This window comes from Prionailurus bengalensis, chromosome E3, assembly GCF_016509475.1.
Source record: "Prionailurus bengalensis isolate Pbe53 chromosome E3, Fcat_Pben_1.1_paternal_pri, whole genome shotgun sequence".
NCBI lineage: Eukaryota > Metazoa > Chordata > Mammalia > Carnivora > Felidae > Prionailurus > Prionailurus bengalensis.
The window spans coordinates 31,930,289-31,955,644 of record NC_057357.1 but is presented as its reverse complement, the minus strand read 5'-3'; the positions used below and the strand labels follow the sequence as shown (position 1 = coordinate 31,955,644).

General features: G+C 43.7%; 1 protein-coding gene across 2 annotated transcripts in view; it reads right to left on the bottom strand.

Annotated features, from left to right (window-relative positions):
- GSPT1 (G1 to S phase transition 1) overlaps nt 1-25,356 on the bottom strand; it is a 38,440-nt gene that overhangs the window by 9,694 nt on the left and 3,390 nt on the right. For both annotated transcript variants that reach the window (XM_043560516.1, XM_043560515.1), the window contains exons 2-11: nt 13,550-13,594; nt 13,394-13,435; nt 12,433-12,660; nt 11,401-11,434; nt 8,382-8,459; nt 5,970-6,150; nt 5,189-5,343; nt 4,651-4,791; nt 3,476-3,569; nt 2,390-2,470 (exon numbers count right to left, since the gene is read on the bottom strand). In XM_043560516.1, the coding sequence (XP_043416451.1) occupies nt 2,390-2,470; nt 3,476-3,569; nt 4,651-4,791; nt 5,189-5,343; nt 5,970-6,150; nt 8,382-8,459; nt 11,401-11,434; nt 12,433-12,660; nt 13,394-13,415 (1,014 nt within the window). In that variant the 5' untranslated portion in view covers nt 13,416-13,435; nt 13,550-13,594. The remainder of the gene's footprint in view (nt 1-2,389; nt 2,471-3,475; nt 3,570-4,650; nt 4,792-5,188; nt 5,344-5,969; nt 6,151-8,381; nt 8,460-11,400; nt 11,435-12,432; nt 12,661-13,393; nt 13,436-13,549; nt 13,595-25,356) is intronic.

Here is a 25,356-nt window from a genome sequence, read left to right as displayed (position 1 = left end):
AAAAAGGCACTAAGGATTGTCTGCTCTAAATACCTCACCTAAGTGGAATCATACATCATTTATCTTCTTGTAACCGGCTCCATTCACTTGGCACAAGGCCCCTGAGGCTCATCCATGCTGTAAGCCTATGTCAGAAAAGCTGAATGACAGTCCATTGTACGTACAGACGTTTCGTTTGTCTCATAGGTCAATGGCCACGATCAGCTGCTTCCCCATTTCAGCTTTTGTAAGCGGTGCTGTGGATATCGGTTCTTGGTTCTTCGAGGTCTGCCTTCCATTCTTTCGGGTACATGTCCTGAAGTGGAACTGCTGAATCGTGTAATTATTCTATTTTTACAATGTGGAGCAAACATCGTTACGTTTTGGCATAGCCGCTGTGCACGCTTACATTCTCGCCAACAGCGTACGAGGGTTTTCCAATTTCTCCACACCCTCACCGACATCTGCTATTTGGTGTTTTGACGGTAGCCATCCTGATGGGTGCGAGGCGCCGTCTCGCTGTGGTTCCGATTCGCATTCCCCTGATGATCAGAGACGCGGAGATTTTTTTCAGGTGCCTGCTGACCAGCTGCACATCTTCGGAGACAGGTGTAAGACCCCTGCTCATTGTTTAGTCGATTGTTTTTTTTTTTTGCGGACTTGTATTTTTATTTATTTATTTATTTTTTTAATTTTGAGAGACAGCAGAGCGTGAGCAGGGGAGGGGACAGAGGGAGATGGAAAGAATCTTCCGCAGGCTCCAAGCTCAGTGAGGAACCCAACCTGGGGCTCGATCCCATGATCTTGGGATCAGGACCTGAGCCAAAATCAAGAGTTGGACACTCAACCAACTGAGCCAACCAGGCAGGCACCCCGTAGTTCTTGATATATTCTGGATTTAACCCCTTCTCAGATTCATGATATACAATTACTTTCTCCCATTTCGTAGGTTACCTCCCCATTAATTTTTTAATGTAAGATAGGCATCTGTGTCTTTTAAAATATTGAACTCTGTTCCACGGAGACTCAGCAGGACTAAAGCGAACGGAGTTTTTAAGGCTTCCCTAACGGCCACAGCCCTGCTATAGTGACCGGCCCAGCAAGCAGCTGTAATGGGCCTACGAGGACGCCTCCCCTACGGCTAGGGCCTGGCACTAGGTCACTTGCTCACAGCAGACTATACTTTTCTTTCTGTTGTGGTGGCACACTCATGAAGTTTACCTTTTTCAGCCACTTGCCACTGTACAATTCAGGGGCAGCCACTTGGCATTTCACAATATTGTACAACCATCACCAGTTATCTAGCTCCAGAACATCTTCATCACCCCAAAAGGAAACTGTGCCTTTCATTAACCAGTCACTCCCCATTCTCTGTCCCCTCACCTCTTGGAACCACCAATCTGCCTTCCATCACCACGACCAAACTACTCCTGTGACTGCTCTACGGATTTACAGTGAGCACTATTTTCATTCGCTGTCCCTGACATTCAACTGCAGCGATAAATACCTTGGTAAAAAGAGACCAGGAGAGGCTACTCCAGTCTCCAATGCATAAGGTATCAAGAAACCTCAAAGTACAATTTGTAAGGCGCCAATTATACCTAAACGTTACAGTGGCAAGGGATACTTTTCCTAATTCACTGTGCCTAGAATAAGCATGGTGAAGAAATTCTCCCTTAAACCCAACAAAATCTCTATTTGGAGGTTCTGATGGCTCAGGCCTACTTTCCTACACAAACATCTTTGGAGCTGGGAGAGAAGGCCGCTCTGGGAGGCAGGTAACAGTTCCTTAGTTACATGTCTGTCATTATCAGCAACTGAGCAGTCAGACGTAACACAAAGGAAGAATTCATGGGGGTTCTGCGTGTTTGAACGAAACCCTCTCCAACAGTAAACAACTTACAAAATGATAGGAAGAAAGAATTCACACGAGACTCATTTATGATTAAGGCAAACCCTCTTCTCTAAAAACAGGTAAGGAACACAGATGGGATACATTATTTTATAGTATCCAACGTAATTATGTACAAGAAGAAGAAAAAAAAAAAGGCCAATGATACCATGGTTAAACCTGACTCTTCGTCCCTGGCTTGCTCGATAACCCAATGTGTTAAGAGCAACAGGTCACTTAACCACTCCAGACCCCCACCTGCCTCTTGTGAAAGAACAGAGGCAGAGCTGTCTTGATAAACCTTTTAGCTCTAACATGGTGCCGGCCCCTCCCCATCTGTCACTGGGTCACTGTAATACCACTTACTCTGTAGTAAACTGTGCACGTGATGTTAATAAAATGTAATCATGGATTTTAAAAGTTTTCTTTTAACGGAAATCCCTAATTTTTTTTAAAAGTTCTAGCTCCTTGCTACTGTTTTCAAGACGAAATCCAAATAAGACCATTACTAATTCTTACCTTGTTTGGCATCATCACAAGCTGCTGGCCTTTACAAATAGATCCTGATTCCAGCTTTCCCAGGACCACGGTGCCCATATCCTGTTTAAATTCGAAATTAAAAACACAGAGTTGCAGACTTTTATTACTATTCTACAACAGTTCAACAACCCCAAGTGAAATCTTATGGGGCTTACTCATAAAAGAAAACCTATAGCTCAAGTGGCAGAATGCTTAGGACTAATCTTAAACACGGGACAGGTAACAAATACTCCATATTGTTTGTCATTAGCACATGTACAGTTGTCACACTAAGAAGGATGCCTGACATCTAAAAAAGCATGCTACTGGAAACAGCACAGAATTTTACATGTGAAGATCTGAATTATTTGTTTCAATTCACTCCGATTCTCTGAAAATCTGAGCCTGCTTCCTCATACAAAAAATTAGAAAAATACTTGTTCAAAAAATGTAGCAGGGAGCTACTGACAGAATGAAGTATTTGAGGAGAGCAAACACGACATCGATAAAACTTCAAAAGCGCGCTGCTGAGGCTGCGGTCCGACCAGCACTCAACGTACTCTGCTCCCAGTATCTGGAAGGCTACTGGTCAGTATCCATCAACCGTAACGTGTAAATCCTCTGCCTCCAGCAGTTTTTCCCTGTATGACTTTCTCTCTAAAAAATGATTATTGGCCTAGTGGGGAACAGCTTAAATGAAGTAGGCTGGCTGATTAAACAGCGATCCATCTATGTCACTAAACAACATATGGCCACTAAGGAAGACCTCCAGGGGCGCCTGGGTGGCTCAGTCAGTTAAGCCTCCGACCTCAGCTCAGGTCATGATCTCACAGTTCATGGGTTCGAGTCCCATGTTGGGCTCTATGCTCCCAGCTCGGAGCCTGGATCCCGCTTTGGATTCGGTGTCTGCCTCTCTCTCTCTGCCCTTCCCTCACTCCCTCTCAAAATAAAGAAATAAACATTAAAAACAATAAAAAAGAGAGACTCTATGCTATGTTGCTAATTATCAGGACTGTTTCATAATGTAAAACACAAAACAATGACTTCACCTCCCATAAAACCCAATTTCTTGAACATTCGGGGTACCTTGTACTTATCCACAATTGGCAGCCTGATTGGTCCATCAACTGATCTATTGAAGTTTGGCAGATTATCCAAATACGGAATAAATGGCAAACCACTGAAAACATAATAATATCCATTAAAGAGCATCAACAGAAGTATTAAAATTTTAAGAAATTACAAGACTGTAACTTTATACAAAAAACAGTTCTAATAATACTTCCATTCTACCCACGTACTCGCTCATTCAACCAATTTATTACCCAGTTCATTTCCTTCATTCTTCAGAAAACGCAAAAAATAACAAAATAGTTCTATAATATAGAATATATTATAATAAATATTATATAAATATAATAAAAAAGCTTCCTCATAAACTTAAGATTTAGAAAATATTTTATAGCAAATGGCCTACATAAATTGGCTACATTCTGCTACTTAATTTTTATGGACTTTTCCAGCTCTAAAATCAGGATTCTATAAAATCATTTCCTCTGTAACGCTACAGTGTATGAATTGGGAGGCTTAATACTGCCAAGACAGCAATGCTCCCCAAAGCGATCTACAGATTCAGCACAATCCCCATGAACCTCCCAGCTGCCTTTTGGAACAAGGTGACAAGTTGATGTTAATGTTCGTGAAGATATTCAGGGGACCCAGAATAGCCAAAACCACCTTGGAAAAAAAAATAATAATAGTAATACTAATAAAATTCAGAGACACTTCCCAATTTGAAAAACTCACAAAAGCTCAGTAATCAAGACTTTAACAAAAAAAATGAACCCAAAATGCAGCAGACATCTAACTGTAAGAGCTAAAACCACAACAGGTTTCGAAGAAAATAGTGTGGCTCAGTCTTCATGCCTGAGTTAGGCAACGTTTTCCCAAGTATGTCCCCACAAGCACAACCAACAAAAGAAAACACAGACTGGATTTCATCAAAATTAAAACCTTTTGTGCTTCAAAGGACACCGTCCAGAAAGGTGTCCCCGAGGAGAAAATATCTGCACATCATTTATCTGATAAAGGACTTCTACTCGGTACATAAAGAACTCTCCCAACTCAATTAACAAAAAGACAGCACAGTTACCAAATGGGCAAAGGTCACGGTATTTTTGAAGCCGAAGTCAGAGAAAGTATTTACTGAGATTACTTATAAAGACATAAATTTTTTCTACACGGAAGCAAAGGTTACTTACGTGTACCAAGGGCAGAAATCTGATTGCTCTTTAAGATTTGCTCCGGTCAGTCCCGAGCAGGGCATAAAGTGGATGTCCTTTTTGGGATTGAAGCCAACTTTCTTCAAAAATGGCACTAGTTTCTCTTTGCACTCTTCATATCTATGAATATTTATGAATAACTCCATTATAATATGAAATAAGTGAACTCTAGTTTCATTATTAAACACATTAAGGTTAAAAAAATTTTTAATGTTTATTTATACTTTTGAGAGAGACAGAGACAGAGCATGAGAGGGGGAGAGGCAAGAGGAAGACAGAATCCAAAGCGGGTTCCGGGCTCTGAGCTGTCAGCACAGAGCCCGAGGCGGGGCTTGAACTCACGAACCGCGACATCGTGACCTGAGCCAAAGCCCGACATTTAACCCACCGAGCCACCCAGGCGCCCCCGACAAATTAAGGTTTCAGAAAAACCGCAGGGGCAAACAGCACTCGGTCGCAAAGCCACCCTCTGTCCCACTAAGATGCCTGTACAGACCAGGAAGACGGCAAAGCTCACCTCTCACTGCTCCAGTTCACTGTCGGGTCATCCATCTTATTAATGAGCACGATCAAGTGCTTCACACCTGCCGTCTTTGCCAACATCGCGTGTTCCCTCGTCTGTCCGCCCTTCTCAAATCCAGTTTCAAACTCTCCCTTCCTAGCAGAGATGACCTATTCCAAGAAATCCAGAGTTTACTCTTACACATTCACGTCTACCCTCCGAGGAACGGGGTATCTTTCCTTTCAGTTTTATCGAAGCTTTTTCAAGAAAATAAAAATAAGTGAGTTATAATATGCATGCTTTTGAACATCCCGATATCTAAATGGCTGAAGATTTTGGCACACGTTTGTACCGATCCCCTAATTTTCCAAAATCTCGCACGCCTTTGTAATTGACAATTCACACCTGCATGTGACAGTGCCGGCACACGGACAAAGCGAACGACCCTGCAAAATGCCCGAAGGCCGTGAGAAAACAGATCATTTCTTACTCAGTTTTGTACCCACGGCACATGGGAAATGTGCAAAACGGATCAGGCATGAGACTGAGCAGACACTAAGTTCTGACACGGTCATAGATGGGAGTGACGGCAGAGAAAAGATGAAACGCTGTTTTCCTACGTGAATCCAATTACAAAGATTGCTTGAGAGCAGGTGAGACAAAAGTGACGTCTGTGACCGGAGGCTCCAGCTCGCTGCAACCTGAGTTCTAGCTGTTCGAGGGTAAAATCAAAACACTTCACCACGAAGCAGGGCTGCTACCAAATACACAGGTGGCCCGGAAAGGTCTTTCTTACCAGAACAGCCAAATCAGCTTGAGAAGCGCCACCAATCATGTTTGGGACAAAACTCTTGTGGCCAGGGGCGTCCAGGATCGTGAAATGCTTCTTTTCCGTTTCAAAATAGGCACGGCCCACTTCGACTGTTTTACCCTTGTCTCGTTCTTCCTGATTTGTGTCTAAGGCCCAAGACAAGTACCTGAAGTAATTTAGAAATAAGAGTAATGTCACTAAGAACACAGGAGTTTTGAAGATATTCTTCTACCGCTAAAGGTATAATGAGGACATCCAGCTTTATGTCCAGAATACAACATTTAAATCGTGAACAGGACAGCAGCGCCCGGCTGGCTCAGTCAGTGGATTGTGCGACTCTTGATCTCGGGGTTGTGAACTGGAGCCCCACGTTGGGTGTGGAGATTACTTAAAAATTTTAAAAATCAAAAAAAAAAAAAAAAAATCACGGGGCGCCTGGGTGGCTCAGTCATTCGGCATCTGACTTTTTTTAAAAAAATTTTTTTTTTCAACGTTTATTTATTTTTGGGACAGAGAGAGACAGAGCATGAATGGGGGAGGGGCAGAGAGAGAGGGAGACACAGAATCGGAAACAGGCTCCAGGCTCTGAGCCATCAGCCCAGAGCCCGACGCGGGGCTCGAACTCCCGGACCGCGAGATCGTGACCTGGCTGAAGTCGGACACTTAACCGACTGCGCCACCCAGGCGCCCCATTCGGCATCTGACTTTAGCTCAGGTCACGATCTCATTATTTATGAGTCTGAGACCCACACAGGGTGAACTCAAGCCCCGCTTGGGTGAGCCCTGCTTTTTTCTCTGTCTCCCCGTCTCTCCGTCTGCCCATCCTGGGATTCTCTCTTTCTGTCTCTGCCTCTGGCTCACTTGTGCGCTTGCTTGCTCTCTCTCAAAAAAAAAAAAAAAAAAAAAAAAAAGAATAGGACTGGGTAGAAATGAAAATTGATAGAATAAAACTTTTATTATTGCGATTCAAACATTTAGAGCTTTTACAAATATGCAGGCAATTACAGGTATCCCCTGATTTTTGAAAGTTCATGTTATGCCACTTTGCTTTTACAAACAACCTACCTTAGTACCTGTTCTTACAAACTGAAAGATACTCAAAGAGGATTTTTTTTTTTTTTTTTTAACAAAAAAAAGTGAAAAGCAAAACTAGCGTTCAGCGTTTGTTCTGCAGCGAAGGGCGAGACACGGCACTGAGCGGCCAGGGCAACACCACACGCTTCTGCCCCAGGAGCCTCTCAGCATCTCTGCGTCAAGCTGTCGCAGCTTTGAACTGTGTCTGCGCATCTGGGCCGTATCGCCATTTATTGTGTGTATCCGTTAGCACAGATGAGTCCTGAGGTATCAGAAAAGCCTGAGAGATTATTCTCCGGGTCTGGGAATGCTCAAAAAATGTTTTCCAGGTAAACTGATGACAATTGCTTCTTTGCTTCACGCCATTTTGGCTTACAAAAGATTTGAAAGGAATATTCTACTTTTGGATATACAGGGGGAAAACCCGTATATATATTCTATAAGCAAAGAGTATTTATGGAAACAAGCTGACTACACAGAAAGGCTACTTAGTACCAATGCCAATATCACTGTGAGTTCTTATAATCGCCTGGCACCAAGTATAATACAAGTAACGCTATCTAGGGATATTTTTCAAAAGTGAAAGCCGCGAACAACCATCTGGGAGCAATGGTTACCTGCTAAAAATTATTCTGGTATTTCTTTGCCATGTGAAAACAATTTATGTAAGTTCAAAGCGTTCATAATAGTACGTATTAATTTAGATAACTCATCATCTGTATTTCATAGTAGATAATCCATTTTTAGTACATTGATAAAGATCTTTTCCCTTAATACAGAGCAATTAAAAAACAAAACAAAAACCATGAATGTCCCAGGTAAACCTGAACTTTTAAAAGAAAGGTAAGATTAGAAGGAAAAAAAAACTGACCCTTTCTCTCACCACTCAAAGGCAAGCACTGTCAATAATTCTGTCCACTCTTGTTTCTTTCCAGGGTTTAATTTATGTCGTTACTGATCACATTCTAAGTAAGATCACGTCACCTGCTTTCTCCCCAAATTCCACTGTAACTTGAGTTCTATTTCTGGTTATCACAAATTCTATAAATGCAGTTTTTTAGTGGTTAGGTAATGACCCCGTCAAATGGATGGTTTAGAATTCATCCCACGAGTCTATTACTGACACTTGGATGTTCCCAGGCTCCCTGTGTAGGCTCCGAAGTCATCCGGAGCCAAGATATTGTGCAGTATGAGGGCAAAGGACCCCTCTCCTGTATTACGACACCATCTCAGACCTCATGCGCTTATATCACGGGGGACTAGAGAAGCAGCAGGCAGGGTTTCCTTCAAAGTAATTTATCGTGCCGTCAAGGTATACTATACCAGGTTTCTCTGTTTTTTTCTTTAGCTTCTCTTTCATATTTCTCAAGTGTCCTTTTGTCAACCATTCCAGTCAAATACCTGCAATCAAAGAAAACAAAAGTAAACATTCCATTGCTCAGAAATTACTCAGAGAAGTTTAGGAAAACTCTAAAGGTCTTTAGGGGAATTTCAACCCCAGAAAATAGCTATTTTAAAATAAAGGAACCACTGATGGATGCTCAAGCCGTGGAACGTTTCAGAGGAAAAGATATTTACATAGTCTCAAATTATCTCCCTACACTTAAAGGGGAAAAATAATAACTTTACAGTGGAGAATCCAGGCAGACAACACATGAACCAAGTAATCCTGGCTAATATGACCAGTAGTAGAGAAAACACACTAAAGGGTGCCTGGGTGGCTCAGTTGGTTAGGTGTCTAACTCTTGATTTCGGCTCAGGTCATAATCCCAGGGTGGTGGGATCGAGCCCCCTATCAGGCTCCACACTGAGTGTGAAGCCTGCTTGGGATTTTCTCTCTCTCTCTGCCCTTCCCCCGCCCCCGCTCATGCTAAAATTAGAAAAAAAAAAAAAAAAAAAAAAAAAGAATAAAACAAAATTAAAAAAAGAAAACCCATTGAATACTGACATGAGGCACCCTCGACAGGATGCTGAGAAGAGCACAACATCCCGTGTGAGATTCTTGCCCAAATGTACGGCCACAATCTAAATGTGAAAAAGTATCAGTTGAACCCATACTGAAGACCGTCCTAAACAGCACCCTTCAAATGATGAAGTCATGGGAGACCAGAACGAGGCAATGTCACAAGCTGGAGGAGACAAAGATGGGAAACTGGAGGACGGAACAACTAAATGCACCGTGGAATTCTAGAACCGAAAAACGCCACGTGTGGAGAAACCGGTAAAATTCAAGAGCAAGAGTTTAGTTAATAGGATGATTATACCAATGCGAACTTCCGAGTTTAACGACCGTTCCACGGTTATTTAACAACGTTCACGTAGGGCAGGCTGAAAGAAAGTTATATGGGAACTTGCTACTATTCCTTTGTAAACTTCTAAGTCTAAACTTATTTCAGAATAAACATTTTTTCAAGGGCAAATAGAAATACTACATAAAAGAAAATAATTCTTACAGTGGTGCTCAGGCAATTCAGTCTTACTAATGCATTTCAACATTCAATACTTAAAAATATTGTCAAAGTAAGATTATAATTTTAAAACAATTCCTTAGTAATACTGAACTGCTTCCCTGGACTCAATCCAAACCAAAGCCTTCCTCTGAGCTCTCATCTCTGTGTTCTCTGCAGTCATCTACAGTGCACGCTCCTAACCAGTTGAGCACAGAAGCCTAGTGAAATACCCGTGAAAATTACAGCCCATAGGCAAGAAATATACATTCTCCTAAGACACAAAATCGAACGGGCCCAACACTTCCATCCATTGATGGAAGGATCTCTATTTATTACCCTATTTTAAGGCGTGTTGTAGACATTTTCAGAAGTTGGCCAAGATTACCAATAAGATTACTAAATAATGAAGATATGCCCTTGAGATCCTCTGATGGATGACACGGTTTAAAGAAAAGGGGTCTAATGTAGGAGGGATTAAAACTGTAAAACCTTTTTTAAAAACGGGGGGTGCCTGGGTGGCTCAGTCGGTAAAGCGTCCGACTTCAGCTCAGGTCAAGATCTCACAGTCTGTGGGTTAGAGCCCCTCATTGGGCTCTGTGCTGACAGCTCAGAGCCTGGACCCTGCTTCGGATTCTGTGTCTCTCTCTGCCTCTCCTTTCTCGGCTCACACTCTGTCTCCTCTCAAAAATGAATAAACATTAAAAAAATTTTTAATATAATTAAAAACAACAACAATAATAATCTCTATCCCAAACCCGGAGTTCAAGAATCAAATGCTCTAAAACAAAAAAACAAAAAAACAAACAAAAAAAAAAAGGAGTCACATGTTCCACCAACAGAGCCAGCCAGGTGCCCCCAAATTCTAAGACCTGTTACTTAAAACAATTTTTCAGGGGTGCCTGGGTGGCTCAATCAGTTAAGTGTCTGAACTCTTGGTCTCGACTCACATCATGCGATCCAGGTTAGTGAGAGAGAGCCCCATGTCAGGCTCTGCACTGACAGCACAGAACCTGCTTAGGATTCTCTCTCTCCTCTGTCTGCCCCTTCCCCACTTGTGTGCTCTCTCTCTCTCTCTCAAAATGAATAAACTTTAAAAATAAAATTTTCAATACTAGAATATATTGTAAAGGTCAACCATGATGTTTGCATACTTTACATAGCTTCTACATATGATAAAAAGTTATCTTAGCATGTGAGCCAGACTACCTGTCTTTGATTAATCTACCTAGGATTTAAGAGCTGATGAATATGGAAAAATGAGATCCCCCTGCCCAAGTACCCGATTTAAGTGCTGGTTTTCATTATTCCCAAGAAAATGATATTCAAAGCAAACTAAGATTGCCTATAATCTAGGGTTCTATTTTAGTTTTTATTTTAAAAAATGTAAAAGACAGCATTCAGAAATACACTCAGTTAATGTTCTATGAGAGTGGGACAGTGATTAAAGAATTCTAGGGAATGCCTAAAATCCATCAGAAAATACTAACGACTGGGACACCTGAGTGGCCCAGTCAGTTAAACGGTCGACTTCGGCTCAGGTCATGATCTCACTGCTCATGGGTTCGGGCCCCGAGCTGGGCTCTGTGCTGACAGCTTGCAGCTTGGAGCCTGGAGCCTGCTTCAGACTGTCTGCGTCTGTCTGCCCCTCCCCGGCTCAAGCTATGTCCGTATCTCTCTCAAATATAAATAAAATATAAAAAAAATTTAGAAAATACTAACTGATCACACTGCAGAAATTCCTTCTTAATTAACATCAGCTTTCCTTACAGGTAATGTCTTTGTAACTTTTTCAGGTGACCTGTTTGATTTCCTTTGTATGACTGTACGTTCACAATGCCCAAAATTTATTCAGTCAAATTAACTCTATTATTTAACAAAAAATACAGACTTACATTATCTGTCCTCCAATGGTTGACTTGCCGGCATCTGAAAGTAACAACATCATCAATAATATGCAAACCACGGGTGTACAAAAAAATAAAACAAAACCCACTATATACACTAATACAACTAAAGGTACCACTTAGCACATACAATTACATGATGTTGTTGCAAAAGAAGCTGCTAAGACCCCTCCCAGCTCAACAATGACGAACTCGTACTCGTGGTAGAGAAGAATGGAGAACTACTTTACTGATAAAGAAGATTCTTGAACAGACTGCTCTCTGACCTTCAGCTAAGAGCACAGCAGCAACAGAATATCAATTACCCAAGGGCATCCTCAGGGGAGAGCGAAAGCACCCGAAGAGCTATGAACTACATTTAGGTCGTGTGCCTTTCCCTAATTTTAGCAAATACAGGCATTCCTTTATAAATTTCAGAGGGAGTCCTTGCTACTAAAATAGTGTGGTATAGTATTATATTCAGGAGGAAGCAAGAGACAAAGGGAAGGAAAAAAGAACACATAATTCTGTGTTTTCTCACAATTTGGGGGATAAGTCAGATGGTCAGGGAATGTGTGAGTCCGTTAAACAGGGTTTTGTTTTGTGCTAACCAGCAACTTCACAAGCATCTAGAAGTCACAACAAATTAATTTCCTAGGTCAGACAAAATGAAACTATCTAGGTTAGATGAAGCCCATAAAATAAACAAATTCACTGAAGTCACCCCAAAAAGGAAGCACATTATCTAGGATATTAATTCATAAATGTCTTAAGATGTTTAGCCGCCATCAGTGTGGATCACATACAAATATACTGAAGCTAATTTTCTTCCTGCTTCTGTGCCATCACAAAATTATTTCTCTGTCCCACCTTCAAAATCAAAGCATTGGCAATTTTTTGCCAGCTTAAAAAAAACCTATCGAGTTAAAAATCAGAAACCTTTCAGATTAATTCAGTTCAGTTTCACTAAACATCTCCAAGTAGCTGTTTGATGTACCCCAATGACGGGTCATTTCTTTCACCGCTATGAGTGCAACTTACCTACGTGCCCAATGAATACTACGTTTACGTGTTCTTTTTTAGGAGCCCCTGGCGGGGCAACCACGGATTTAGGTTTTGGTATTTCCTCTTCCTCCTCCATCATTTCTTGGGCGCTCTCCTCTGGGGGTCTCCCATCTCCCAAGGAACCACCCCCTGGCTCTGCGTCACTTATTTCTTCTTTGTGCTCCCATGATTCTTCTGGGGACATTTCTGTCTCCCCATTTTCTACTGAAATAAGACACTTAACTTAGTACTCTGAAAAAGAATCACAGTCTGTACTCTAAAACACAGATGCCTTCAAACAACTAACGTATTTTGCATATTTAGTTCCATTTCCTAATGTCTAGTGAAACATAAGCAAGAAAATCTTTCACAACAGAAATGGATTATGGCTTTCAAGCCCGGCCCCACTCTGGTATCAGAGCCGACACAGAGACTACGGGCGATTGCCATCCTCACGAAGCTTCATGTCCATGAGGCCACACAAGATGTAAACAGGAGATGTACCATTCCTAACAGCCCAGTTGTCCCAGGGTCAGGATGCCCTGACAGAGGGCAAGCAGCAAAGTTTAAAATCAGAACACAGGATTTACGAGATCTCTGCTTTTTCCTCTGCAAGTACTTTGGCATCAACTTCATCAATCACCTTGGGAACAGGACACCCTTAACAGTAAGCGAATGACAAAAAGGAAGGAAACCTTTCACCAAGGAAATGGAACAAGCCCAAGCCCTTAAACTGACTTTTGCACTCTTGCCCTCCGCTCGTCTCTATCTGCCGTCACTCGGTTTATCGCGGCAGCGCTGACGTCCAGCTAGTGCTTTCTAAATCCCAACAGCCAAGACTCAATGTCAGGTTTAAATGTAGGCATTCCAATAACCATAACACTTACATTTGTACCTTCTATCTTGAGAGTGAAAGGGTTTCATATTACTGTATTAATACAGTCAGAAATTTTCTTACCAACAGGTTCTGAAAGTTCCATGCTAACAGCTGAATTTGAACCTAGACAAGAAAGTGAGATATAATACATTTACGAAACAATATCTAGGCTTTACACAGAGACAACTTAATGTTTTCTCCATTAAACATTCGAAGGGTCATAGCATAGAAAATTACCTTCGCATAGCAACGACTGTTCCTCTTGGGAAGGTTCCGCAGGTGCTGTTTAATAGAAATAAGTTCTATTAAAAATTAAGTCCTATGCATCCATTTGTGCGTATCTTTAAAGACACAGTAAAAACAGGATTTCAATAACACAACAAAAACCTCAATAATGTAAACCAACAGGAACTAACTCAGGTGTTCAAATTAGAAGCCTCTGTTTAAAAAAATCCTTTTAAAAAATCTACTGAATACAGCCAATTTTAAAACATTTGTGTCAACTGAAATGTATTCATAAAGGCACAGTTATTCTCTTAATTTGCTTCATAAAACTCTTCCTTCAAAGATACTGTAAAAGCAAGCCGCAACCCAGTGCTGATCAAATTAACCAGACTGCCTAACCGATCCCCAGTGCTTCTCTAGATTCTCTCTTGGTAGCTCCAGCCTGAGAAGGCTATGATTAAGCTCTTTTTAAGATTCTATAATCACATATGTTCTCATCAAGGTGCTTGAATAAATTCTATCTGATATCAATAAAATAAGAAGGACAGTCACACAGAGTCCTCGAAATGCAAACGACCCCTTACAACATCTCAGAAAAGGTGATGACGATGACGCCAGTTTTGTCCTATAGCAGAATTCTGAGATCAAGCAATAATCCTGTTTCCACAGCTGTCACACTTCAAGTCTACTTATGACCCCGCTGGAAGAGATGTAGGACAAATATATACAGACACCCAATCGCATAAGTTTATTTTTCATATCTAAATGATACTCCAACATGAAAGCGCCCTGGCTTCAAAAAAAATCTCCAAGACGCAAATGGTATCAGAGAATTTGAAGTCACCTGAATCTACGCACGAATTAATGAAGAATAATGAATTCATAAACTGCACAGCTCATATTTAAAATCACTGCCCAGAAACACCTGTAAGCCAAGAAAAAGTTTGGGGCCCAACCTTCAATAACGTGAAGTGTGGAAGAGGGTCATTTCCTGTTCCTGAAAGGGAAAAGAGCAACCAGCTTTTTCCGAGGAGGGAAGTGACAGGCTGAGCGTCACCTGGGAAGGTAAGGGTAGCACAGCGTTCATCAGGGAGGGAAAGAACACCACTGGCAGAAAGACCAACATCTTCACTGCAGGAAGGCAGGTCATGGGAACAAGTGAACAGTACAACTAGAGAGGAGGGGTTAATCGCAAAGATAACAGAGGCATCATCGGACGGGAGGGGGAGGAGCGAAAGGTCTGAGTGACCCCGGCCTACGTGATTAGCAGCATATTAACAGAAGAGAAGAAAAAAATCATTTGAACGAGGTTTGGAAGGGGACAGGAATCATACTTCAGACAGAACAGAGGTTAACCTTTCCTCGTTTTCCATTTCAAAGGAAAGTTCATGGGCAGGGTAAAGAGAAACTGCTCCATTTTCAGAGAAAGCCAGCCAGTGCCAAGGGCATCAAGTCCACATGCCTCCCGAGGGCCAGAGGGGGCGGCAATGGGTAGCGGTGAGGGGCCAGCACCGAGCTGACCCCCGCTCTCCGTGCTGGCTTGTCACCTGACGTCGTGCGACGCAGTTATTTCGATGCAATTACAGACAGGACATACCACCCACCCGACAGGACTGCCAACAGGATTAAAGGAGGGAATACACTTGTTCGCCAGTGTCTGTGAAGTAACTCCTGGCACCACACAGATACTCAACACGTGAGTCTCGACCCCCTAACACGCGCTGGGAATAAACTCAACCCTATCAACCAGCACAACGGACTACATAATGCGGGCCAGACCGGACAGAAAGGCTCACAAATCTACACGGTGCTGGAGGTGGGGGCCCAGTACCTCCCAATGATTTCTAACAAGCCCTGAGGCGCTGACTCACTTGATCCCCCCACAAGCGCCGTGCAAGGGACGGCTGCCACCGCTCCCATCTGACGCTCAGACAAATCTGACCCACTAGGCTTTTCCAAGGTAGACAAGCAGCAACTCGCCCTTCGTCAGACAGCGTCTGCTGAGAAATCACTCAGCACAAGTACACGGAGTCGGCGAGGAGGTAGTGTTTGTTGTAAGGCAGGAAAAAGACACCTGGCACAGTGGGCTCCCCCATCGCGTAGTAAGACACCCCGAAGTGCAGCCGACCTTTACAAAACCAAACAGTACGTACCCCTGACCACCCCGTTCCAGAACCGGCTCGCGAGCTAACAAATACACAATACTGCAGAAGACCGCAAGGCACGTCTCCGGATAGTGACACCCGTCACGAGACCACCTCCGTGGCTGCAGAATGCGGCATACTGAACATCTGTTCAAGGTTTTATTTTTCAAAACACCTTCCATGTATAATACGCTTGCCTTAAGTCTGTACGGCTGGTACAGAGAGAGTCAAGTACCAAACACAATCAAGTGCTTAATATATACACAATGAAGGGGCGCCTGAGTGACTCAGTCGGTTAAGCGTCCGACTTTGGCTCAGGTCATGATCTCGCAGCTTGTGGGTTCGAGCCCCGCACTGGACTCTGTGCTGACGGCTCAGAGTCTGGAGCCTGCTTCGGATTCTGTGTCCCTCTCTCGCTCTGCCCCTCCCCCATTCGTGCTCTAGCCCCCCCCCCCAAAAATAAAACTTTAAAAAAAATTATAGTATCACACAATGATGATATTAAAGAGCCCCCCCAAAATAAGTTGACCATATTTTCCCAAGGTGGAAAAAAGCTTTCCACACATTCAGACATGAATCACATTATAAATCTAATGGCAATGCTAGTGACATTCGTGAACTGTTATTTTTGGAAAAATGAACCAGAAAAATCAGATATAGCCAAGATGTTCTTTTAAATTTAAACTTCTCGGGGCACCTGGGTGGCTCAGTCAGTCAGGTGTCCAACTTCGGCTCAGGTCATGATCCTGCTTCGGATCCTCTGTTTCCCTCTTTCTCTGTCCCTCCCCCAACTCATTCTCTCTCCCTCTCCCCCCCCCCAAAATAAATAAACATTTGAAAAAATAGGTTAACTTCTCAATATAGTTGTACCCAGTCTTCTCATGCGCACACACGTACAGACAACCTTTTCCAGCTCCTTCTACTCAGGTCATATTCATGATGCATATCACATCCTGATGTTACTGGCTACTGAGGAGTTGGGGCCCAGAGTCATTCATTTGTTCGTGGTTAGCAAACAGATGATGTGATTTCTCAAGTCCTGCACAGGTCATACCCGATAGCAAAAGAACAGTATACCTCCCAAGGAGTGAGGAGTAAAATCACAGTTTCAGATTTTCCAAAGGTGTTTCCATGTTCAGAAATACACCCTGGTCAAGCATTGGAAAAGAGAACAATTTTCATCACGGCGGAGAGTTATCAGAGTGTATCAGTGAGTAAAACTGTGATTCCCCAAATTAAAAGGAAAACTAATACTATAATTTACGATAAAGGAAGATTAATGAACTGGCTGTGATACTAGGTACATTATCACAAATTTTAAAACAGGAAGTGAAAGAATTCACCAGAACACTGTCAAGCGAGAGCACTGCCTGTGGTTTAACAAAGATGAAAATCTGAATCTTCAAATTATGAGAGAAAATTTGACCATGGTGAAGTAAGTCAGACACAAAGGGTCTCCTGTTGTAAGATTTCACTTATGTAAAATGTTCACAATAGGTAAATCCACAGAGACAGAGAGCAGGCTGGTGGTTGTCAGACGCTGGGAGGAAGACAGTGACTAGGAAGTGACTGCTTAATGGGTACGGATCTCCTTTTGGGGTGATGAAAATGCTTTGGAACTAGAGAGGATGGTGGTACAACACTGGCTAAATTATTCACTCTAAAATGGTGAATTTCAGGGGTGCCTGGGTGGCTCAGTTGATTAAGCATGTGACTCTTGATTTCAGCTCAGGTCATGATCTCATGGCTTGTGAGTTCGAGCCCCGCATCTGGCTCTACGCTGACAGCATGGAACCTGCTTGGGATTCTCTCTCTCCCTCTCTGTCTCTCTCTGTCTCTCTGTCTCTCTCTCTCCCCTCTCTCAAAATAAATAAACATTTTTTTAAATGGTTAATTTTAAGGGGCGCCTGGGTGGCTCAGTTGGTTGGGTGACCGACTTTGGCTCAGGTCATGATCTCAGTTTGTGAGTTCGAGCTCTGCATCCGGCTCTGTGCTGACAGCTCAGAGCCTGGAGCCTGTTTCAGATTCTGTGTCTCCCCCTCTCTCTACCCCTCCCCTGTTCACACTCTGTGTCCCTCTGTCTCTCAGTAATAAATAAACATTAAAAAAAATTTTTTTTAAGGAATTAAAAAATTCATAATAAATAAATGGTTAATTTTAAGATTTTACCTTAATTTTCAAAAAGAATACAAATATGTTTAAAAGATCTGATCGTAAGGGGGAGCCTCAGTCAACAGAGTGTGAGACTCTGTTCTCAGGGTTGTGAGTTCAAAGCCCCACATTGGGCACGGAACTCATCCATCAATCAATCAATAAAGCAAATACAATAAAATAACTGAATAACTAACTCAAGAAAAGCTGTGTTCATGGATCAAAAGGACTTCAACATGCAGACTTCTACTATGCTAGCTCATCATACAGCACAAGTCAGTCAAGGCCCTGAGAGGCGGTAGGTTGAAAGCCATGCTTTCACTCAAGCTACATGTTTTCAACACAAATGTTTGGCCGATTCTTGAAAAGTGCTTATTCTGTACAGTTCATAAATTAGTAATTTAAATTTGTAATGCTGTAGATATAAAATTGATTTTTAATCTGCCTTATACACTAAACAGCAATATTAATTTTTTAATTTTTTTTTAACATTTATTTTTAAAAATTTTTTTTAACGTTTATTTATTTTTGAGACAGAGAGAGACAGAGCATGAACGGGGGAGGGGCAGAGAGAGAGGGAGACACAGAATCGGAAGCAGGCTCCAGGCTCTGAGCCATCAGCCCAGAGCCCGACGCAGGGCTTGAACTCACGGACCGCGAGATCGTGACCTGGCTGAAGTCGGACGCTTAACCGACCGAGCCACCCAGGCGCCCCTAAACAGCAATATTTAAAATAGCTACCCTACCTAAAATTCCTTAGTCCTATTCGCTAAATGGTGTGCTCATTCAGGAAAAAAATAAACAACTTCAGTGCTGTCACAGACGCCCCAAGTGTCTTACACTGAACAGAAATGAGAAACAGTGTGACAGAATTCTGCCCCATACAAAGTTGCTGCGATGATGGAAATATTCCCAGTGTTGTGACAGGAGAGTCACTAGCCACAGGTGGCTATTAAGCACTTGAGAGGTGGTACCGCAACCAAGGAACTGGACTTTAAACTTTATCTCATTTTAACTGAACAGCCTCACGGGCAGTTTGAGCTGCACATACACATTCTCCTCAATTCTGGCACAAACTTGCCACACCTGATCTTCCACTTTTTTTTTAATGTTTATTTATTTTGAGAGAGAGAAAGGGAGGGAACAGGGGAGGGGCAGAGAGAGAAGGAGAGAGAGAGAAAATCCCAAGCAGCCTCCACAAGGTCCACGCAGAGCCCGGCACGGGGCTCGATCTCAGGACCATGAGTTCATGACCCGAGCCGAAATCAAGAGTGGACACTTAACCCACCGAGTGACCCAGGAGCCCCGATCCTGCACTTTTATCACACTCCCCGGCCGGCCCACCGCCTGAAGGCTAAGGATCCCTCGGCAGAAGCCCTCCGGCTAGGACCCTGCCTTCAAGTACAGGTGCACACACGTCAGTCTGGTTCCCAAGGACAGGACAGACTTCCGGAGTGACCGAGCCTCCCTCCGTTCTCTACCCTGCAGTCCCCACAGGCTGGTACAGAGCCCGTCCTGTAGGGCCCAGAGGCACCGCTGGCTCATTCTCCCGAGTTAATGCCGGCTTCCCTTTGGTCTCCAGGGGGCTGCTTCCCCAGCCCGGTCACGTACAGGGTCACGTACACGGAGTCTGCGCGGCGGTCCCGGCCCGCCTACCTCACCGCTCTCCCAGGAAGGCCCGGGGAAGGCCCATCTTCTCCGCGCCCACTTTGGAACAAGGGCTCAGAGAAACAATACTCAAGAGATGCTCAAGTACGGTCTGAGTGAGGAACTCAGAATTCGCCAGCGCTCGGGCGGCCACACAGTGTCACCCAAACTGCACGCGGGGGGATCTGTCTCCCAGACACAACACCGGAGACCAGTAAAGGCAGAGACATCAGAAACGAGAGGCCACAGGACACACACACAGGTCCGTGGTTTTGCCTTAATACCGAACACTCTAAAATTACAAGGCATGATGTCACAGACAGCAGTGACTAGAACCACTGAAATCATTTAAGTCATCGTTTCCTAAAATGTATGAAGAAGCAATTTCAAAGTATTACTTTATTTTTTTAACGTTTATTTATTTTTGAGACAGAGGGAGACAGAGCATGAACGGGGGAGGGTCAGAGAGAGGGAGACACAGAATCTGAAACAGGCTCCAGGCTCCGAGCCGTCAGCACAGAGCCCGACGCGGGGCTCGAACTCAAGAGCCGTGAGATCATGACCTGAGCCGAAGTTGGGTGCTTACCCACCTGAGCCCCCAGGCGCCCCTCAAACTATTCCTTTAAACGAGAGCCTCGATCCTTCTCAGAAGGCCGCTCTGCTACCACTGAGCCAGCACACAGAGACTGTGCCACAGCCCACGAACTCTTGGGCTCCATTTCGGAAAAAGTATCGCAGCTAAAAAGATCTTTTTTTTTTTTGAATTTTTTTTTTTCAACGTTTATTTATTTTTGGGACAGAGAGAGACAGGGCATGAATGGGGGAGGGGCAGAGAGAGAGGGAGACACAGAATCGGAAACAGGCTCCAGGCTCTGAGCCATCAGCCCAGAGCCCGACACGGGGCTCGAACTCACGGACCGCGAGATCGTGACCTGGCTGAAGTCAGACGCTTAACCGACTGCGCCACCCAGGCGCCCCTAAAAAGATCTTTTAATATCAAATCACAAGAAAAGGGCGAGCAGGATAACCGTTACTAGAATAAGCTTGTATTTTTTATTTTTTTGAGAGAGGGAGGGTGAGCAGGGGGAGGGGCACAGGGAGAGAGAGAGAGAATCCCAAGCAGGCTCCACCCTCAGGGAGATCACGACCTGAGCTGAAACCAAGAGTCAGATGCTCAACCAACTGAGCCATCCAGGCGCCGCTAGAATAAACTGTGAAATCAGACCTAGATTCTAATCCTAGCTCCTTCGTTTATTCCTGGATGTCACTTTGCTCATTTATTTAGCTTCTCTGAGGCTGAATTTTCGTATCTGTAAAATGCTTTTAAGAGGACCTATGCCTCAGGAGGGTATAGTGAAGGTACGGGCACATTAAGCTGCTCAGTAAATTTATTACTACAACGAGTGTGTCAAAGCCCCATAATAATCACAGGAATTTAAGAATGAAATACAAGGCAAATTCGCGAGCGAGAAGATCCATGCTGGTTGGAGCACCACCTCTGGGAACACCCTCCTCCCCATCATTAAACAGTGGGGTGCGTGCAGAGCACTGAACTAGCAGTTAGCAAATGTGGATTCCAGAACCAACCATGTCATTAAAGCCGCCAGAGACCTTTTGCGTTCCCTTAGCATCTCTAGGCTTCAGTTTCTTTATCCATAAACAGGTTATTACCTTATCCAAAGGCAGCTGTATTACTGCTAGGGTCCTGTCTGGCCCTAACATTCCAAGGTCCTATTTATTCAGTCCCTAAAGCAATGCTACATACCAAGGTGAGCAGGCTTTCTCAAAGAGTAAAATTCCACTACATTTTCCAAACACCCCTCAAACATACGTCTAGGAGTCATATCCCACCCACTTCAAAAACAACTTGGGGGGGGCGCCTGGGTGGCTCAGTCAGTCAGGTGTCTGACTTCGACGCAGGTCAGGATCTCACGGTCCCTGGGTTCGAGCCCCGCATCGGGCTCTGTGCTGACCGCTCAGAGCCTGGAGCCTGCTTTGGATTCTGTGTCTCCCTTTGTCTCTCTGCCCCTTCCCCACTCATGTTCTGTCTGTGTCTCAAAAATAAATAAACATTAAAAAAAACAAAAAACTAGAGGCATACTTAAAATACACACAGTGAAACCATTTCAGACAGCCCCCATAAGGTACAAAGAGAAAACAGCTATGCACAACCCAAATCACTACCCAAAAGAGGTGGCCACAGACCGCTTAACAGCACGGTAACCCACCGGAGTTCTACAGCGCCGGTCAAGCAGGAAACACCCCAGTGACATTGAAGGTATGCACTTTGTTTCAAGTGAAGGGACACAATTACCTAGTCGGTATGTCGTTTGGAAGTTGGTGCCACCACTCTTAGGCCAGGCTACCGAAAGATGCTCAGAAAATCCTTACTAAGTGTTCCTGTCACCTTGAAAGTAGCATTACGATGGGGATCTGGTTTAAACCGGAGCAATGAAACAATGAGGTTTCCTTAGAACAAAGCCATTTAAGAAAAAAACCAAATACATCTACAGCCCAGCCCTGCTTGGTTACAATCTGAAAACAAAGACAAAATTTTTAAGCAGCTTTGGTACGAATCAATGATTGCAGCTAAAAAAGGAGGCTAAGGATCTCAGAACTATCAAGAACCTTCGACTAGTGGCCCAATTCTTGCTTCCCAAGGATTTGTTAAGAACTGGGCGCGGACCATGCGATCCGACATCGACCAACCCCAAAGACACCACCGGAGCTGGGGGCTCGCTGCTGTTTGACATGAAAGCCACGGCGCGCAGTGGGAAAAGAAAAGTGTCGCTCACGGGGACGAGAGGCACAGCACAGGAACATGGCCAGTGGCATCACAACTGCAGTGTGGTGACTGGTGGAGCTACTCACCGCGAGGGGGACCACGACGCTGTGCACCTGTAACTAGTCACGCCGTGTGTCAACCACCCTTTGATTAATAAAAGGTAACCAATGCTCTACGCCAGCCAATTCCTAACAAACTTAACAGAATACAGAAACACAAGAAAGGGGGACTGTACATGTGAATTACAGCTCAATCCAAAAAACGCCCAGGTATTCACACAGAACACTTAGCAGAAAACAGAGTTTTATTTTTATGATTAGGGTGACAAGACTGAAATCATCATGCACGTCAATCTAAGAACAGCTCCCCCTCTTAGCTTTGAAAGCCCTCCAACCCTGCTGCACGGCCCTCTTACCACCTTGTGTCTCCCAGGAGAGGAAAATGGGTATTTGATCACTTACTAGGCTCCTTGAGGATCACAACTTCATCATCTTGGCGGCATCCCTTCAAGTGCCTAGCCCAGGATCCTGTGTTCTGAAGGCAGGCAAACGTTTGTTCCTTAACTGCTACATATATGTATATCTAAGCAAAACAGATTCCCGGCTCCAAACATTCCATTCGAATTCTACTAACTCACCCCCAAAAGGATACCCAATCTCTTTTTCACTCCTTTCTTTTTCAACCAGGACACTACTATGTTAACACTTTAAGCCATTTTCCTCCCCACTAAACAAAAGCAAGCGAAACGAGGCTTAAAAATCTGTCCTCTACATTTCCCTAACTCACATGACACATTTTAATTGCTGTCTTTTCATGCAGTACAATTCCAGAAAAGGTGAGAAATTAGCAAAGGACAAAAGAATGCAAACAGTGATGTACTATCTACGCTAAAGAAAACCTGTCCCAAAGAGAGTTTCCTCCCAAACATTCAACAGTTTCAAAAGCTGCTGGGCCCGGCAGCACTCTTGACACCTTACTTGTTCCCTAAACCCCAATGCGCCAGCCAACCCAGCATGTAAAATCATAAAACAAGAGCCCAAATCTGGTAGTCTAGAAATCAGCAAGTCAAGAAAAGAAATAACCAGGTAGATCACTCTGTAGCAAAAGTAACACCCCAGTAACAATACTCTTCCCGGATTTCCTCTGCTTATTGGATGCCATTTCCTAGCCCATCAAAGCCTAAAAAAGTCTTAACATTAGAATTGTTATTGAAAGGAAGGCATTTCAGTCTTAAAGAAAAAGAAAAACAGATCATAAGAACCTTATCTATCATCTATCTAAACATATCTATCAGTTTTGACAGGCACTGTTTAATGTAAGAACTCTTCTGGATGAAACACTATTACTTTGATTCTGGATCTTCTCCAGTCTGATGGCTCTGAACAGGTCACCTTTGAGAGACTAGGGATTAATGAGCATCCCCCAAGTGTTGAGTTTTAGGGGCACTTGAGTGGCTCAGTCAGTTAAGCGTCTGACTTCGGCTCAAGTCATGACCTAGAGGTTCATGGGTTCAAGACCCCACGTCGGGCTCTGTGCTGACGGCTCAGAGCCTGAAGCCTGCTTCAGATTCTGTGTCTCCCTCCCTCTCTGCCCCTCCCCTCCTCACACTGTCTCTCTCTCAAAAAGAAATAAACATTAACAGAAAATTAAAAGGTGAATTTTCTGATGAGTTAGAGCTCAATCGTTAAAAAAAAAAAAAAAAAAAAGAAAATCCTTCCCCTACAAAAAGATAGTCAGTGGGGTGCCCGGGTGGCTCAGGCGGTTAAGCGTCCGACTTCTACGACTTCGGTTCAGGTCATGATCTCCCACTCTGAGTTCGAGACCCCTGTCGGGCTCTGTGCTGACAGCTCAGAGCCTGGAGCCTGCTTCGGATTCTGTCTTCCGCTCTCTCTGCCCCTCCCCCACGCATGCTCTGTCTCTCTCTCAAAAACGAATAAATGTTAAAAAAAAAAAAAAAGATACTGAGTGAAACCCAAACACTACAAAATAGAACATTTCTCTTTAAAATTCCAGTTCCACGACACAACGTGCAACATCTTGGAGACAATTCCTCCTCTGAGGGCCTACTGAGGACTGCTGGTTTTGTTCCATACTGTTTTCACCAGCAGAGTTTTGAGAGGTGCTGAGGACGGGTTGGTGGAAAGAACACTACCCCCCACCCCCCTATTTTAGAAGCTCTGGCCCTTCTAAAAGGTCCCAGTGCTATGTATGGTCTGAATACCTGTGCCCCCCCCACCCCCCAGCAAATTCCTATGCTGAACTCCCAGTGCCCAATGTGATAGAATTAGGTGGGGCCTTTGGGATGCCCCTCAGAGGTCATGAGGGTGGAGCCCTCATAAAGGGATTAGTGCTTTTATTTAAAAAAAAAAAAAAAAAAAAAAAAAAAGAAGTCCCAGAGAGCTCTCTTGCCCCTTGCGCAGCGTCCACAAATGTCAGCAGTTGGCTATCCAGAAGAGGGCTCTCTGGCCAGGCCGGAACCCGGATCTTGAACTTGAAGCCCGCAGACCTGACACCAACAGACTTCTGCGGCTTACAAGCCATCCGGTCTGTACTACTTTGTTACAGCAGCCCGAATACACCAAGTAACCCTCATCACCACCGCTGAATCTGTTTGTCATTTAACAAAGAAAAGACCGACCTGGGTGCAAAGCAGAACCGTGAGTACATTCTATGGGAGAAAAATGTTAGTTTTAATCCAAGTAACCCCCGTCTTCTACATGTTAATTCATTTCAGGGCCTCCACTTTAAAGGGCATCACTTAGCCAATGCACTTACTTGGATCCGTAGGGAATTAAATGAATTTAATGAACTTAAGTGAATTATACTTAATTACACTTAAATGGGTTCCACTTAATGATTCCTTTGGAAACTTGTATTAAATTTTCAAAGAGATCTAACTAAGGTCAGTACTGAATCCTCAGTACTGACCTGGGATGGCTAGAAACAGGCATACGTATGAATGAGCCTTCCAGAAAGGTGAATGGCACTTTGGGCAAAAGCACCTTCTTCCTCCTGCTCAAGCCACCACAGAAAGTATTTTCAAAAAAAGAGACAAAGGAAGAAAAAATGAACTTGCCTGTTTTTGGGAGAAA